The sequence below is a fragment of the Lithobates pipiens genome, unplaced genomic scaffold, assembly GCF_037356315.1.
Source record: "Lithobates pipiens isolate NorthernLeopardFrog02 unplaced genomic scaffold, aLitPip1_a1.2 Scaffold_8, whole genome shotgun sequence".
Taxonomy (NCBI): domain Eukaryota; kingdom Metazoa; phylum Chordata; class Amphibia; order Anura; family Ranidae; genus Lithobates; species Lithobates pipiens.
The window spans coordinates 466,573,406-466,592,327 of record NW_027507903.1 but is presented as its reverse complement, the minus strand read 5'-3'; the positions used below and the strand labels follow the sequence as shown (position 1 = coordinate 466,592,327).

At 39.0% G+C, this 18,922-nt stretch overlaps 1 protein-coding gene across 1 annotated transcript in view; it reads right to left on the bottom strand.

Moving 5' to 3' along the window:
- Window positions 1–14,326, bottom strand: part of VWF (von Willebrand factor) — a 271,073-nt gene extending 256,747 nt beyond the window's left edge. The window contains exons 1-5 of the mRNA XM_077468547.1: window positions 14,179–14,326; window positions 11,776–11,827; window positions 8,216–8,383; window positions 7,874–7,976; window positions 3,669–3,877 (exon numbers count right to left, since the gene is read on the bottom strand). Coding sequence (XP_077324673.1) covers window positions 3,669–3,877; window positions 7,874–7,976; window positions 8,216–8,383; window positions 11,776–11,827 — 532 coding nt within the window. The 5' untranslated portion in view covers window positions 14,179–14,326. The remainder of the gene's footprint in view (window positions 1–3,668; window positions 3,878–7,873; window positions 7,977–8,215; window positions 8,384–11,775; window positions 11,828–14,178) is intronic.
- Between the last annotated feature and the right edge of the window lie 4,596 nt (window positions 14,327–18,922).

The following is an 18,922-nucleotide window of genomic DNA, read 5'->3' as shown; positions in this document are numbered from 1 at the left end:
CTTCTGACCTGTAATTTTTAAAATTATTTTTCATTTGGTATATGCTCCCCATGGTAGTGCTCAGCTCCCCTTGTCTTTTTTTCAATAAAAGATTGCCTATTAGCCTTAAAAAAGACCAGACAAAAACTGTTAGTTTTGCCTGGGTGTGTTACATTTTAGGATTTACATTGTAAATCTGCTAAGTTGTCTCTATTATTTGTTCAATCTCCCCAAATGTAACCATGAAACGTTTTTCTTAAAAGAATTGTTAAAAGTGGACCTTTTACATTATTACAAATATTAAGCATATTACAAATCTGCATTAATAATTTCCTGACATGTCTATATAAAAAGCAACACAATGGGGGTTATTTACTAAAGGAAAATCCACTTTGCACTGCAAGTGTACTTGGAAGTAAAGTCGCTGTAGATCTGAGGTGGACATGCAAGGAAAATAAAAAACAGCATTTTAGCTTGCACATTATTAGATCATAAAATCAGCAGAGCTTCCACTCATTTCAGATGTACCCCTTAGATTTAGAGCGACTGCACTTCCAAGTGCACTTTCAGTGCAAAATGGATTTGTCTTTCGTAAATAACACCCCATAACTTTTCAGAAAAAAACTGTGTAATTTATGAGTAAAATGCAATCCTTGAGCTCCAGTGACTAAGCATAGTTTGAGATGGTTCCATCAGTCAGCTGCAGGCAGGGGGAAGCATTTCTTCAGTTTCCTCTCCCATATTAAAATAGACTGAATGCTGTGCATTTGTAGCTATAGTTACAAGGTAAGAGGCCGCAGCAGGGGTTGACCTGTCCCTGGCATTGGTGGACACAATCAAGAACTGCACAGACACCATGTCTGCATCATCTCTGAGTTGACATCTCAGTCCAGGAGGTAGATGCTGCCCTGGATGATGCCTAAACAAAGTTGGTACCGTCCTTCTAAAGAGAAAAGCAGATGAAGGTATTTTTTTTGGGGAGGGGGTATGTGACTGTTGTAAAAAGTAATACATTCCTAGATGCGTTAAATGTGCACATTACTAAGTAATATAAAAAAAGCATATCTGATGCTACTGTAGGATCACTTCAAGAGGTCCCTTTGTTCTATTTTATTTATTTTTAGGAAAGCGAGGCACTAGGGGTTGTTTTACCCCCTATTTTTTTTTTAATTCTAGCAAAGTGCGGGGCTTATAGTAAACTGTAGGATATTCTTGTTCAGTGTCAGGAAAGGTGTGTAGAGACTGATGCATGCAGCTTTTAGTGCAAGGTTTTCATAATTCTGGACAGTAGCCATGGACCTGTGGCAGCTGTCCAATTTTCATTATCTACTCAATGCACATGGGACCCCCATAGACCTGTTCCTGGGAGGAAGGGAACTGAAGTTTAGAATAATAAACTTTTGCTTATTCATGCAATTTAAAAGCACAACTAAATTTTTTAAACCATGTTATATAAGCAAACACATATACCTCAGTGACTCTGAATCCTTCTGGGTACTAATTGAGAGTATACAGCACAGACTGTTCTATGATCGGACATTGAATGGACTCCAGGATATTAGTACAACGATCTCCCCTGCTGGCTGAGAGCGCTAAACGGGAACCAGTTGGCAGACCTTTTTTGGTCAGGGCCCTTCCACAGTTCAACCAGCTTATGTTGGATCGGCTGCCGTACACACACAGACAGAATGTCAGCCGGTTTCTATTGAACCAGCCGATGCTGCCCGACATTAAACTCGTATGTACTAGGCTTAAGGCAATGTCAGGTGGAATCTTATTCTGGGCTATACTTCTAGAGATTTTACTTGCACTGAAGCGGAACAGATTCAGCTTTCCTATAAAAATAACAAACATGTTATACTTACCTGTCCTGTGCAGTGGTTTTACACAGAGCAGCCCCCATCCTCTTCTTTTCAGGTCCCTCTTCGGTGCTCCTGGCCTCTCCCTCCTGTTCATTACCCCCACAGCAAGCAGCTTGCTTTGGGGGCACCCGAGCTGAATCACAGCTCCCTGTGTCCATTCAGACATGGAGCCACAACCCAGCCCCACCCCCTCTCTATCCTGATTGGCTAGATGGCTTTGATTGACAGAAGCAGAAGCCAATGGTGCCGTTCTGTGTCTCAGACAATTTAGGAAGGAGAATCTTGGATGGTTGAGACACTTGTGGACATTGCTGGACAAAGAGGGACCTCAGGTAAGTGTTAGGGGGAGTTAGTGTTAGCTGCACCCAGGCTTTCCTAAAAAAATGCATTAAGATAAAAAACCTTCTGCCTTTACAACTCCTTTAAAGCATAAGTAAATCCAATCACTAATATTGCATTATGCATATAAGCTTTGAGATGGCCATAAATGGATCAAAATTTGACTGGTTCAACAGGGACTGGCCAAATTTCGATCTATGTATGGGAACTGTGGTGGAATAGAAGTCAATATACCAATCAACTTCTGTTTAACTATCCTATTGGAAATGTATAAAAAAAAAATACCTGTAGATCCTGCCAGAAATCTTGTTAGATGATAATTTGCTGTGCTCTCTGCATTTACATTGTTACTATGTTCTCTGAAGACAACAGAACCACACCACTACATGTTATGGTGAAAAGGAGAGGGGCAGGAGAGTGGTGAATATGGGAATTACTTCTAGTTAATATATAATAGTATGGTGAAGAAGGTTCTACTTGGAGGAGGCTAATCAATGGTCAACATGTAAAATATATGGACCTTTTATCTGGTCCTAAGCATCCACCTCTCTGATCGTCATACACAAATAGCTCAACAGATGATGAACTATTGGATTTGTAGTAAGGAGTGCCCAGTACAAATGTTCCCCTCACTTAGAACGTCTTTTGAAATGTTTATTGGTAAAAAGCATTAGACCAAGATATTTTCATTTATAATAGGATACAGTATCCTCCATCCAGCCTTAATTCAGGTCTTCTAGTGTAGTCCATCTGCAACCACATTTTAGGACCAATAAGCTGCAATAAATAAATTTTTTGTTTTTGGGTTTCGATACATTGATAGGCACATATCTCCAGGCAAATTTGACTTTTGAATATAGTGCATTACTTTTGTGCACTTCCATTACATGCTGGGATTGTGAAGTTTTAATGCATTGATGCATTAAAACGGTGATGAAATTTAAAATGTGAAAACTGGACATCCTGGAAAGTAGTAGAACATGCAAGATGCATCCTATGCTTTACTCTGTCCCTTTGGAATCTTTATTGGAACTCATTCTTTAAAAGTAGACATCCTTATCCTTCCTTATTTCTCTCTTGTCAAGTAACTTCCTGTGTCATCTGTCTGGGCTGTAGTTCCTGCCTGTTATCAGCACCGGTCATCTGGACACAACTCTCCATGCACAATAATTTATCATGCTTGCTCATAGTTCACTACAAGACTAGCTGGTAGGAAGAACCACTGTGTGGGATGGGAGAAAAGGGTACTTCACACATCCAACCAGCTGAATACTTGTAGCTACTGGGGAGAAGCAGAGAGGCAGAATATTAGGAAAAGTGGGGGTTGAAAAGGTAAGTATATTACCTCTTCTGTCACATACAAAGTGACTGACCAGGTTTTTTTTTAATAGAAAGTGGGCCAGACACTAAGAAGATGTACATGATACATGTCAGGTTATTTCACTAAGCAACCACTGTGCATCACATCATCAAAAAAGATCCAATTACCTTCTTGAGTCAAAAAATCATCTTCTGCAAACTGATTGAAGTTACCACAAAGGCCACACGTTCTGTTAAAATGCTCATTGGAAAACACAATTTGCACATTTCCGCTCACGTCAATCTTCACCATTATCCCATGTTCGTGACTAGACAGTTTATGATATCCAGCCTCGTTTTCCAAGTATATCCCATTAGACGCATACGGCATGGAAATCCTGTTAAAATTGACGGGAAAGCAGCCAACCATTAATGAAAACAACTGTCTTTCAATGTACTAAAACATAGAACATTCCATTCTGTATCCCTTCTAACCCTCTGCACTTGTTTATCACTGTCGCTTTCCAAGATGGCTGCCCCTCAAGCTTAAAGTTCAATGATCTCTTCCAATATAGCCAGCTTCCAACGTATGATGGAGGAAGAAAATGTCTGTGTTTCTCTGAGGAGCAGTTAACCTCTTCCCTCACAGTCATAATCACAAATTAGAAATGGAAAGACCCCTTAAAGAACAGTGTAGCCATTTTGGTGTTTAGGTAAGAACAGTCAGTGAAAAAAAAAAAAGTAGTTTGATTGGCAGAGGCAACCATTGTGGTTATTCAAAGGATCGGCACAAGTCGTCTGTAAAAGATCCAATAACTTTATTTCACCAAATAGAATGTGTTTCATTACTTTAAGTTGACACTTCCTCAGCTCAAGGTAATACAGTTGGTGTCTAGTACCAGCTGGTGGTGTACTGCACTTGGGAAATGTTCTTTATCAGCAACTTGGTGAAGTGAGAGTTTGTGACAATGATGTCCTCTAGGTAGATCATATGTAGGCATAGATTGATTTACTAAAAGTGGAGAGTGCAAAAACTGGTGCAGCTGTGAATGCTAGCCAGCTTATAACTTAAGCTTGTTCAATTAAGCTTTGACCAGTGGCGGCCTGTCCATTACAGAGGCACCGCCTCCTTAATCCATTCGCCTGGTCCCTAATCTACATGCAGGGTTTCAGATGCATGGATTTCAATATGTTTTTTTTAAGCACATGATTAGAGCCTGAGGCTCTCATTGGCTTCAAAAAAGGGTGGGCTTGTGGTGCAGAGCACTGCGCCCTGAGCACACCCAGTTGTGTGTCATTAGCGATCTAATATTCGATAATGTCTTCCCTTTTCTCCTCCTGGCCAATAAGGAAGCGGGTCCTGAGGACCGATTGCCCGGGAGTCCAAAGACCCCACTGGCCGGTGGGACACAGAGGAGACAAGCCGCAGCTGTGACCTGGATGGGGTAATTGCGGATTGATCGGAGAGCGAGCCAGCGACCGTGGGAGGGTTGGTGTTCGGTGGCAGGCTGGAGCGACCGAAGGAGGTAGTTTTCTCAGGTTTGTTTGCTGCCCCTTCCTACCAATGGAGCACCACTGGCTTTGACCGATGGAGCACCACTGGCTTTGACAATAAAACCTGGAAGCTGATTGGTTTCCGCTCAGAGCTGCACCAGATTTTGCACTCTCTACTTTTAGTAAATCAACTCCTGAGAGAGACCACTGTGTGGAGACAGGTTTTCTGGACCCACACACTAGGAAGGCTGTGTGTTCCCCCTTGCTGGGTAACCGCTGCCTGGACAGTTGTAAGTCCATTTTGACCTTTTGTCCTTTTATTGTGATAGCATTTTTGTTTCCGAATAGTCTATTACACTATAAATGACTCTTCCGTTCCCCCTCTCTCTTTTTTTTTTTTAGTGGACATTCTGAGCTATGCCAGAGACCACTGGTCAGCTCCTCAGGATCCTTCGGTCCATGATCTACCACCACACTCTAGATCCTATTCTCTTTTTTAGACTCTTTCAAATGTAAGGCCTCTTAATCATACAGGAGAAAGAACAAGTGATTCCTAAAGTACAAACCCAGAGGAAGTGTACTATTTAGTTTTGGAGGATTTTCCAAAACAGGACACAGGTAATGAGAATTTTCTCCAACAGGGACACAGACAAAAACAACTGCACATGTAAGTAGTAGGGTTAAAACTCCTGACAGTATTCATGTTTTCCTGTCAAAGTGAAAACTGAGCCCTCATTTCTTATCCCTAAGTCACAGGGGCAGGGAGAGAGGCAAAAGCTCCCCAGTGGGGTCACAGACAGGCATATAAATCGTCCAAAACTAAATAAAAATGTATAGTTCAAACAACTAGTTTCACATTAGTAAGCACATGCATATTTGTGTATGCCCCAGCTAAATATAGCCCCGTTAGTGACTTCAATTAGATGGGAAAACCAACATTTTCTTTTCTTGTAATCCATGTTTTGTCTTCCTCTTTTGTCTTACCATTGGCTACAGTTTATAGCAGCGTTTCTCAACCAGGGTTCCATGAAACTTTAGGGTTCTGTGGTGAAAAGGTTGAGAAAGGCTGGTTTATAGTTCGGACTATTTAGAATCCTTATTGCCCTAAACATGAAACTGGTTCACTTCCTGTGTCCCAAAGTTTTAGGTCGTAGATTAAGTTAAATGCTGTTGCATTTTATCCCTGTTATGCCTTAAAGTGGAACTTCACTCTCTCATTCAACATTGACTATTTTTAATGTTTATGCTGCTAGCATTACTAAATAGATAGGAAAGTATATCATATTTCCTTTTTTAACCACTAGCTGCGCAAATCGCTGTAGCTGTACATCGCTCCTTTAAGACGCCACAGCAGGCACGCGATGACCCCCGGGCACCCGTGATCACTCGTAACAGAGCGAGAACTGGGATCTGTGTGTGTAAATACACAAATCCCGGTTCTCTCAGGGGAGCGGAGGGAGATTGTGTGTTCATACAAAGTATGAACACCGATCTTTCTCCTCCCCTGGTCAGTCCCATCCTCCCTACAGTTAGAACACACCTAGGGAACACAGTTAACCCCTTGATCACCCCCTAGTGTTAACCCCTACCCCTTCCCCGCCAGTGACATTTATACAGCAATCAAACTTGGATCGCTGTATAAATGTCAATGGTCCCAAAATAGTGTCAAAAGTGTTGCAGCCCTGATAAAAAATCCCAGATCTCCGCCATTACTAGTAAAAAAAATAATAATAAAAATGACATAAGTCTATCCCCTATTTTGTAGATGCTATAACTTTTTTGCAAACCAATCAATATACGTTTATTGTGATTTTTTTTACCAAAAATATGTAGAAGAATACATATCAGCCTAAACTGAGGTAAAAAAAAAAATATTTTTAATTTTTGGGGATATTTATTATAGCAAAAACTACAAAATATTGTGTTTTTTTAAATATTGTTGCAATTTTTTTGTTTATAGTGCAAAAAATAAAAAACGCAGAGGCGGTCAAATACCACTAAAAGAAAGCTCTATTTGTGGGGAAAAAATACATACATTTTGTTTGGGTACAATGTCGCACCACCGCGCAATTGTCAGTTAAAGCATCACAGTGCCGTATCACAAAAAATGGCCTAGTCAGGAAGGGGCAAATCCTTCCGGGGCTGAAGTGTTTTTTTTACATTTCTTTAGTTATATACTTCCTAGTTGTCATGCTTAGGTAAATTATGCTATACATTCCAGGAGGGGAGGAGGGGTTTTCTCAGCTAAGTACACCCTTCTACTTGCATGTCCGAACTAAGGGCAGATGGATTCCAGGGAGTAAATGTTACATGAATCATCTGATCTTAGTGAAGATGACCATGGTCAGAAATGCTAGGGGGTGTTTTTCTAAGTGATTTCTCAGCAAAATAAAGCATGGACACATTGGTGCATGGGTTAGTTTGCTTCAATATTAAAAGTGAATTAAATAACACTTTTGGTTTGTGGTGCTCAGATACATTGTAGTTCTGCTTTAAAGTTCTGAAATAAAAAATTGCTAGAAGGCAGATTTTCTTGGCAGAAGAGAAATATGAAGGCTCTTTTGCCAAAACTTGCTCTTAGCAAATTTTTGTTGTGTGTACACTGCCTGGTAATCTCCAACATCTGTAAGATGCCAAGAATGAAGGCGAGTGGTAGAAATGGTGTAAATTCTGTGTGCAACCAACCAATGGCCAAAAGAGAGCGACATGAGAACCCAGAAGAAGAGGTGGAGAACATGGAGCAGAGACTTCAAGTCTGAAGCAGCCAGTGCTAGAACAACTAATAGGTAAGTATGCCAGAAAGTGCAAGTATGCTATGCATTTCACTTTCACAACTGAAAAAAAAAATGTTGCTGCATCTCATAACATAAATCACAGAGAACATATTCTGTTCCTTTTACCTCTTTTCTCCTTCAGATGCTGTTCCATCGAAAAACATATGAATGTCATAGTATTCTCCCAGATACATTGAGATGCTCTTCTTTTTACCGTATCTGTAATCCACTGAAATTGAAAAATGCCCAGCATTAGCTATAAAATATTCTGTTCCACTATGGGAATTACTGGACAGTAGCCCCCTGCTAAGCATTGGGGACATACTTTTCCTTGGATTTGTTTATCACAAATACATGGCCAAGGTGCTGCCAACTTAAACTACTGTACATTAAATAAGTAATACATTTTTATATTGATAAATCGCTATGTGGATGAGCCAAAAGAAAAAGTCAATTATTTATACATGCCTTGAAGAGAGAAGGTATGTTTATGGCAGTCTCCGGCTACCATGTAGCTGCAGTCTCCAATAAAGTTGTAAAAGGTTCCATCAAATGTCTTAATGTGGTTTTCTCCAAAGAGACTGCACCGTGAGAGCGATGACCAATCTGGTTTTCCAAATACATCCAGTGGAGTTCCTAGGATCACAAAATTAAATAAATGATCAGATAATCCAAAGATAAGAAAATATACCTGAGCCTATTTGAAGACTAGAGCATGAGTTATCCCAATAAAAGCTACTATGATCTTTAAGGGCTGAATATACAGGCCAAATACCGGGCAGCATCAGCCGGTTCAATAGAAACCAGACGACATTCGGCCTGTGTGTATGGCAGCTGGTTGGACAGGAGCATGGCAGTTATAGCTGGCCCTCTCCCTGAGGAACCAGTTGGCCCTAGGATCTTGCCTTCTTACCTTGTGAATGAGTCATATTAGTCCTTAGCAGCCTGTCAGAATATATTGTAAGCTGTTGTATTCAGACTCTCCCAACTGTGTTCATACCACATGTGTGCTGCCTTTGGTGGTATTTGAACCCAGGCCACACTATGTTACATTGAGCTGCCCATGTAGTATTTAGTTTGAGTGCAATTCTGAAGCTGAAAAAGCTCTATATTATCGAAATATTAATTTACATTTGTTGTTTGATATTCAATCCTGTGATGAAAAAAGTAAGAATTCAATTGCTTGCTGTTGCAAGGCATGTTTTTAGACGTTACATTGGGTTTAGGTATATGCAACATTGGATAGTAGACATGTGCATTTGTTTTCGTCCGAATGCATTTTCGTTCAAATTTCAGGTATTTTCATTATCGTTTTAACAAACGATAATGAACATGCAGAATCCTAAAACCAAAAGATCAGAAATAAACAAATGCTTTATTTTCGTTGCAACAGTTCGATATAGATAGGAGATTCGACATGACGCTGACAATAGCAATCTGTGTCCATTGAACCTGTGGTCGAATGTGCCTAACCTTAGCGCTATTAGTCCAGGATTATTCTACATAGAGAGAAAAGATTTAACATAGACAGAAAAGATTTGACATTATAGAAACAATAGCAAAAAAGGTCGAATGTGCCTAACCTAACTCTATTAGTCCAAGATTATTCGACATAGAGAGAAAAAATTTGCCATGAAGATTCAACGAAGCAGTCGCCTCGAGCGGACATTTATGATCAAATACTCTGCCCATAGGCTATAGAAGAATTCTAATGTTAGTTGACTAGTAATACTAATTAATAAATATAATTTTTACTAGTGTCATACAATATTAGAAATCTACTATAGCTTGTAGGCGGAACGGAATGATTGTGGTGTCGTACAGTTTAGCTGCTCCGTCGAATCTTCTTAGAACATTCCAGACACCATAAGCCTTCAATGACAGACTTGACCTTAATTATTTCGAATTTTCGGACGAATGCATTTTTTAACTAAACAAAATAAATAAAAACAAATTTTGGGAGTAACTAAATATATTAATTTTTCGGACGAAAACTAAATTCCGAAACAAAATATTTCTGTGTGCACATGTCTATTGGATAGATGTAGTAATTGTGTACTTAAAAGCGGGGTATGCCTGTAGACATGTGCGATTTGTTTTGTTTACATTTGTTATGCAACAAAAAGTTTTTTTCGATACGAATCTTCGAATGGGCATAGAAATAAATGGCGACAAATCCAAACCAAGTTATAATGAAAAAAACAAATACATTTGTTTCATTCCATACATAATAAAATTCACTGTGAATAGCTGGTTGTTAAGGAGTGAGTGGTTAAACAGCGTTGGGGTACCGCCCCAATCCATACAAGGCAATTCAGATCTGGTATGGATTTTAAGGGGAACCCCACCCCACTTTTTTTTACAAGGCGTGGGGTCCCCCTCAAACTCCATACCAGACCCTTAGCGAGAGCATGCAGCCCGGCAGGCCAGGAAAGGGGGGTAAGCAAGCACACCCTCTCCTGAACTATGTCAGTCCACATGCCCTCAACATGGATGGCTCCCTCCAAAGCACCTTGTTCCCATGTTGTAGAGACAAGGGCCTCTGGGGGGAGGGGGGGGCATCTAGTGTTTTTTTAGTTTTTTTTAATGCTGGAACTTGTTTGTTCACATTCATACATGAGTCATGGCTGTTAAGGATACTGTGGTCACACACTCCTTAACAACCAGCTATTCTTGACAATGAATTACGATCGGATTTGAAAATACGGATACAAATGAATATTGGTGCATGCGCACTGCGCTCTCAATAAACGGCATGACGTCCATTGAGAGAGCTGTACCAGAGCCTTGACATCATCGCAGCTCGGCCATTCAAATGACCGAAGCTTGTGAACCTGGAAAGAAGACTGGGTGAATATGGAAGCCCTGTCAGTGGTGGTAGCATGCCGCTGGAGGGCTTTGTTTTAAGCTAAGTCTGTCAAAAAATTCTAGTATGAGATGCATATTAGCATAATATGGCATTACCTACAGGGTCCCAAATTTTTTTTTGCAGTTTACTACTGCTTTAATGCCCTTGTAGCTAACGATGCACCTGCAGTCACTTGTATAGAGTACAAATACCTTTCCTATAAACCTGTAGTCATGGATGTACTGTTAAGTGTAGGTTCATACCGTAATTACCTACAAGGCTTTGACAATGTATAAATGTAGGAAAAGCTTCTTTTTAGGATAAATGTTGGAAGTGATGAAATTTGAATACATTGTTTTAAAATGGTGTATTGCACTTTATATATATATATATATATTATTATATTATATATTATATATATTAAGTTTTATCTAAAGAAATACACTCACTAAGCAATACATTAGTAACACTATACCAGTGATGGCGAACCTTGGCACCCAGGGTGTTTTGGAACTACCTTTCCCATGATGCTCATGCACTCTGTAGTGTAGTTGAGCATCATGGGAAATGTAGTTCCAAAACATCTGGAGTGCCAAGGTTCGCCATCACTGCACTATATTATTGCTAAGTAGGGTCCTTCCTGTGTCTCAATTCTTTGTGGCACGGATTCAACATTTTACAAACTTTCAATTGAGATTCTAGTCCACATTCAGATTTGCAACAGATTTTTCTGCAGATTTGTCAGATGCACATTTATGCTGTGATTCTCCCATTTTGCTTCATCCAAGAGGTGTTCAATTGGATTTAAATCCAATAACAGGCCTGGCCTACCATCTGTGTGCCTCAGCAGAAATCAAGATTTTTTTTTTAGACTAGGCTACTTTTTCTACTGTTGTAGGTCAGTGCTTACAGAAATACTCAAACCAGTCTGGCACTAAAAATCTGGCCATGATAAAACTGACTATATGCAATAACATTTTCTTTTCTACATTCTGTTTTTTAGGTGAACTAAAGCTCCTGACTGGTACCTGCATAATTTTTGCATTGCTCTGATACAAAATATTGGCTGATTAGATAAATGCATATATAAGCTGATCACAGGTTTACAGGTATTCCTAATAAAGTGCTTGGTGAGTTTATAACATATATATAGTCATTATATCATCTGTATATATCTTACCTGGCGTCAGTAAGCAGACCAGCACTGTAACAATGACCTGCAGGCCCCTCATCTGCATTGGAAACAATACACATTAACTGGCACAATGCTTAATAAAATGGTTATTAAAACACAGAAACAGCTTGTGAATGGTTTATATCAGGGATATGCAATTAGCAGATCTCCAGCTGTTGCAGGACTACAAGTCCCATGAGGCATAGCAAGACTTAGACAGCCATAAGCATGACACCCAGAGGCAGAGGCATGATGGGACTTGTAGTTTTGCAACAGCTAGAGGTCCGCTAATTGCATATCCCTGGTTTATATTATTGTGGTGAAATTTAGAAGTAGGAACATATGAAAACAATATAATTAAATAGAGAAGCAACAACTGGATATTTTACTTGCTAGAACCTCACTGAATACCCATCTGGGGCCCATTGATTCTATTACAGTCATATTAAAGTATATACTCAGCGAAAATTTTTTTTAGCTTTGGGTAGAGAAAGGAAGAAGTGGAAACCCTGTAACTTGTAATTGCTTCCCAGGGCTGTCATGGCACCAGGCGAACTGCCTGGTGCCATGACTAGTTTGGTTTAAATAATTTAGAAGTTGGCATTTATGATGAGCGGCTCTCCCTTTCTTGTTATAAACAAGTCATTATTTTAAAATTGCAAAAGGATTTGACTTAATCAAAAATAGTAAAGGATTTTTTTTTTCATAAAAATTGAGCATCACATAGTAACTGGATTTGCTATTTCTTTAGACTTTCATACAGGAACCTTTAGTTGTATTTTAAGTAGAATCACAGGGGTATAGTTAACAATAGGCAATACAATTGGATGTACAAGGCTCAGAGAAGAGAAAGGGGCACAATATCACCCATGGAACAGAAAAATATAAAAAACCTTTACATTTGATGCTTTAAGGCTCAAAGTAAATCAGATTCTCACACTTTTTTTTTATATATAATTAGCAAAGAACATGAGTGCGGAATTAATAAAAAAAAATTGGATATTTCCAAAAATTATAGTGTGGCATGAATTATTGGATTTTTTTTGGTAGGGAGGTGTTAATACAAATTGTCTACCCAGGTTGCAAAAATGTCCATGCCAGCACACAATAGCAGGGTGAGTGAAGGAATGCAAACTGCATTGAAGATATACACAGTGCACTAACCACTGACATCAACATGGAACTGTCAAAGTTGGAAAAGAGGATTGTTTTTTGTGGGTTTCAGACAGTGAAAGACTATTGGTTAATATGGGTTACTGTGATCTGTACATGGTACTTGGACTTGCTAAATGTATTGTAATATATTTCTAGAGAGAAAAACTATGCAGAAAGCTAAATGTAATATATGTTCAATAATAAATGAAAAACAGAAAAAAGTTAAAACATTTTAAAGCCCATGTAGATATATATGATGCACACAAATAATTGTTGTAATAACAATAAAAAAATATCATTATTATTATTATAATTACTAACTCTTGTCGGTGCAGTGGTATTAAACATAAAATTAAACAGTAGTAAAAAATGATTTCAAGAATGCCAACAAAGCAATAATTATCTAATAAAAAAGTAACAAAATCTAATTTAAAAAATACACATTCTGTACTGTTGTATGTTTCTATTTAAAACATTATATTATTAAAGGAATTAAAGAAATAAACACTATTTTAGTCAACTAAAATACAACTAAAATGAAAATGGCATTTTAGTCAAAAGACTGTGGGGTTGATTTACTAAAGACAAATAGTTGCTCCAGAGCTTAGTAAATTAACTAAAGCTTCACTTTGCAAAGAATACCCAATCACGTGCAAGGAAAATAAAAAAAAACTGCATTTTTGCTTGCACATGATTGGATGATGGAAATCAGCAGCGCTTCTGCTCAATTACTAAGATCTGGTGCAACTGCAAAGTGCACAGTTTATTTACCTTTAGTAAATCAACCCCTATGACTAAAACAAAATAGAAATTTGATGTCAAACTTAATTATATATCACAATGGCTAAATCTGTTTCTGTAGTGCATGTTCAAACCTTAATACCAGAAATAACAACATGTAATTAGATTTTTACTCCAGGAGTATATAACGAGTTTGGAAATTGTAGAGAAATGCTTAAAATGCACTACAATTTAACTAAAACCATTTGATTTAAGTAGATAAAAATGTACTTGGGATTTTAGTAGACTTAAAGTTAGGAGATTTTAGTCCACTAAGATACACCTAGAGCAAAAACAATTCAGATGACTAAAATATGACAAAATAAAATGGCATTTTAGTCAAAAGACTTAGACTAAAACTAAATTGAAATTTGATGTCAAAATTAACACTGGTGAAAACTTTTTTTTAAATTCTCAAAATGTATCAAGTAGTTAACAATCCAATCAGTCTGAATAAATGCTTTTCTGAATTACCTTGACGTGTATGAGATGAAAACTCCAAACAAAATGACAGTACCAATGCTCTCTAGTAGCCCATCATTTCCATATGACTGAAGACTCTATGCTTTGACTGCTGGACTACAGAGTGGTCACTGAGTGCTCTGACATCTTATGTATACTGAAGGCAGGAACTTTTGTTCATTAAAAGGAAAGATAACTTGGCGAGTGTTACATCCGTCCAAATCAAAACACAATGGTGTAAAACCGCTATCAGAGAAATCAGTTGGCTTAATTGCCAGACAGGAACAATGAAAGGAAACGACCAAAAGAAAAAAAAAAAAAGTTCATGAGTGATTAGACTTTGAAAGATTTTATGTGAGAATTCATTGCTTTGACTGATGATGAGCAAACCAAAAAAATTGGATTGTGGATCTTTGGCAAAAGATTTGTTTTGGTCTTGTTAACAAGAATGTCATTTCAAAAAGATGTTTTTTTTTTATATAAATTATTCTTTAAATCCCATTTAGGAATAATTGTTTCCAAATTACCTACAATCATGTGAGCATTCATTGCTACGACGAGCAAGCAAAAATTAGATTGTGGTATTTTGACAAAAGAGAGTTTTTGTTTTTGTCTTGTTAAAAAGGATTTCATTAAAAAAAGGTGTTTCATTAATATTATACAATACTTTTTAAATTTCATTTAGGAATCAATTTTCTCCAGCGTTTAAGCAACTATGTGAGAATGCAATGCTGATGATGAGCAAACAATAATGGGAATATGGAGTTTTGAATAAATAATGATTTTTTTTTTTTTGTCTTGTTAACAAGAATTTCATAAAAAAAAAAAAAAAAAAAAATGGCTCCTGATACCCTGCCAAGTTCAATATAATAAAGAAAGTGGGAAGCCACACACCTTGCTTTAAATATGAACATTAGTTTTGATGGTGAATTTAAATACATTTTAATGCATATTTAAAACAGGGTGTGCAGCATCCAACTTTCTCTCTCTGTGAAGAAATGCTTTCAAAAATATATAATATCTATTTTAATTGTTTATTTTTATCAATTTACCTAATGCAAACACAGTCATTAACTGAAAAAACAACAGCTATTTAGGAGGCTTGAAACGGTTAGGAATAGCCAAACTCTGCTACTAAGGTGAGGTTGTGGAAGACCATTTCATGTCACAAGTCATACATCATGGCAAGACTGAGCACAGCACAAGACACAAGTAAGGGTCCTTTCACACGGGGCGGATCAGTTCTGATCCGCCCCGTGGATGTCCGTTTGCTCAGCGGGGATCACTCCGCCGATCCCCGCTGAGCAGGGAGATGACAGGTCTGTCTCCGCACACTGTGCAGGGACGGACCTGTCACAGCGCCGCTCTCCCCTATGGGAGATCGGATGACGACGGACCGCAGTGCCCGTCGTCATCCGATCCGATCCGCAGACGGATGGAAAAATAGCTTTTTCCTCCGTCACACTTTTTCGGATCGGAGCGGGTCGGATGTCAGCGGACATGTCACCGCTGACATCCGACGCTCCATAGAGCTCTATGGAGCACCCGTTCAGGTCCGCCTGAAAAACTGACAGGCGGGCCTGAACGGGACGTTAGTGTGAAAGGGGCCTTAGTTATACTGCATAAACAAGGTCTATCCCAGGCAAACGTTTCCAAGCAGACTGGGGTTTCAAGATTATTATTATTATTATTATACACGATTTAAATAGTGACAACAGTTTATGCAGCGCTTAAAGTGGAAGTAAACCCTTCTATCCTTTTCAGTCAAGGAAGCTGCCATCTTGGCCTCTAATAATTCTTCAACTGCCATAATGCTGCACATGTGATCAGTTATGACACCAGCCATTGGATGGTTTGAAAGTTTGGCTGAGAGCACAACCAATGTGAATGTTAGCATTTCCGACATGCCGGGAATGTAAGTGTTTTTTGAAACTGGGTTTACTCCCGCTTTAACAATGTAGAGGGGGGACAGCACAATTACAGTACAGTTCAATACAGAGGGCCCTGCTCGTAGAGCTTACATTCTAAAGGGAGGGGGTGGGCGGTACAAAAGGTAATAGATGCAGGGAATGATTTGATGGGGGGTAGATGTGCAATTCAAGCTCTTTTGAAGGAGCAAAAAGAAATGTGCAACGTTAAAAAGCATAGACACAGTGGTCGGCCAAGGAAACTTAGACCCCTTTCACACTTGGGCGTTTTTCTGGCACTTTAGCGTTAAAAAAAAGCATCTGTAAAGCGTTTGAAAGAAGCTTCATCTGCAATCCCAATGTGAAAAAAAGTGTTTTTTTTAACTCTAAAGCATCTGAAAAACACCCCAGTATGAAACGAGGATTAATGTAGCAGATGAAAGATACATCATGCTTACTTCCCTTTGACATTGGAAGAGGCCCAGCAGTGCCATCAGCAAAGAACTGGCGGAAACCAGTGAGACCCAGGTACACCCATCTACTGTCCAGAGAAGTCTGGCTAGTGGCTTTCATGGAATAATTGAGGCCAAAAAGCCATACCTCCAATGTGGAAACAAGGCTAAGTGACTCAACTATGCACAAAAAACACAGGAACGGGGTGCAGAAAAATGGCACCAGGTGCTCTGGACTGATGAGTCCAAATTTGAAATACTTGGCTGTAGCAAGAGACCATTTGTTCATGAAGGGCTGGAGAGCGGTACAACAAACAGTGTCTGCAGGCAACAGTGAAGCAAGGTGGAAGTTCCATGCAAGTTTGGGGCTGCATTTCTGCTAATAGTGTTGGAGATTTTGGCAGGATCAATGGTGTTACCAGTGCCAAGAAATACAGGCAGATATTTATCCATCATACCCATAGGCATTCTCCTTGCACATTAACTAATCAGTACATTAACTCATTGGCTCCTTATGCTGCTTCTCCCTCTGCCCAGTCTGAGCTCTGTTGTACAAGGACAAGAGATATATTCCAAGTCAAATTCAAGCACTTATACTGCTTACATAAAAAATGCTGTTCATTTTGTGTTATTAAATACAGAATTATGCATTCGTGTCTTTTCATCTATTCTGAGTTTAGCTTTGAACAGAAGTTTTTCTAAACACAAATGCAAATTTTCTTGAGGATAAAACAATTTACATGTAAACTATATATTTTGATTATTAATTGCTTGGCTGTAGTTGGTTGAAACTGTTAACTAACATTTTGTTATGATAGTTATCTGTCATTTTGTAATCTACACCAATGCTGGAATCCATTTAGTTGCTACAGGTTGATCACCTCCACATTCCATTCTTCCAGTCTTTATAGCTGTCACCATTAATTATTCAGCTGATGCTTTAAACTGAAAATCTACCAAGCTTATTTTTCATGTATTTAAACCAAAGCCATTAGCCGGACAAAACCTAAAACACTATCTATTACTGGCTCTCCTTGCCTGTCTCCTTCAATATCACTGAACATGCTCTTATAATGCTAATAGATTTAATTTGTTTGCATCTTAAGAAGAAAGTGTTCCTAAGAAAAACAGTGCTAACGCAATTAGTCCGGGAAGTGGACACACTGCAAGAAATGTTGTTCGGCCTCTTGTGAACCTTTATTCTGACTGCATGAGTCTGATAAGAGTCGTGCAACAATAATCCAGACATCAGATGGAGGTTCCAAGACAGTGCCAAGTAATAAGTAGGTACTCTTTTATAATGTTTCTTATGTCATAGCTTAATCTACTCCGTTTATGGCCTTCAAGCCATTTTAAAGGACTTCTTAGAGCCTGAGATATTGGGTTTTCCAAGCTTAAAGTGTTATTAAAGGTTTAGATATTTTATTGTAATGACAACGATGTTATACGTACCTGCTATGTGCAGTGGTTTTGCACAGAGCAGCTCCGATACTCCTTTTCTTTGGTCCCCCACCAGTATTTTTGGTCCCTCCCACATGCTGAGTGGCCCCATAGCAAGCTGCTTGTTTTGGGGGCACTCATGCGTGCTCTCTCCTGAGTTGCCTCAGGCCCCGCTGAGTTGGCCCCGCTCTCTGCCCCCTCCTCACTGACTGTGATTGACAGCAGTAAGAGCCAATGGATCAGGCTCAGCTAAGTAATGGGGGGGGGGGGGGGGGGCTGAGGCGGGAGCTGCATACTGAAGGTTTTTACCTTCATGCATAGAATACATGAAGGTAAAAAACTTTCACCCTTTACAACCACTCTAATCATTTATTATTGATTAAAGTGTATCTAAACCCAAGAACAAACATGTAATAAATTGCAGCTTACCAGCCCTGAGGTTTGGTTGCTGCATTCGTTTTATTTTTTCCCTTTCAGTAATACACTTTCTGTCCTAGGTTGACAGCATTCACACACTGTACTGTATCCATGGAAAAGCAGCATTATCAACCAAGATTAGGATGTGGGTTAGCACTAGAGATGGGCCCAACACCCCCCAGTTCGGTTTATGCCAGAACTCTCGAACATTGCAAAAGTTCGGATCTGAACTCCAAACCCCATTGAAGTCTACAGGACCCAAACTTGGAAAATCAAAGGTGCCCATTTTAAAGGCTTATGTGCAAGCCATTGGCCATACAAAAGGTTTGGGGGTCTGGGCATTGCCCTGGGGGACATGTATCAATGCAAAAAATGTTTAAATGTAAAATTACCGGCAATGGTATTGTATAGAAAAAATTTTTAAAAATCCATACCAGACCCTTATTCGAGCATGCAGGAAAGGGGGGTGCTGCTCTGATGTCACAGACCAGTGTATGCTTCTGACCTCCCAAGGGGGAGGTGCCACCAGATGAGGTCACC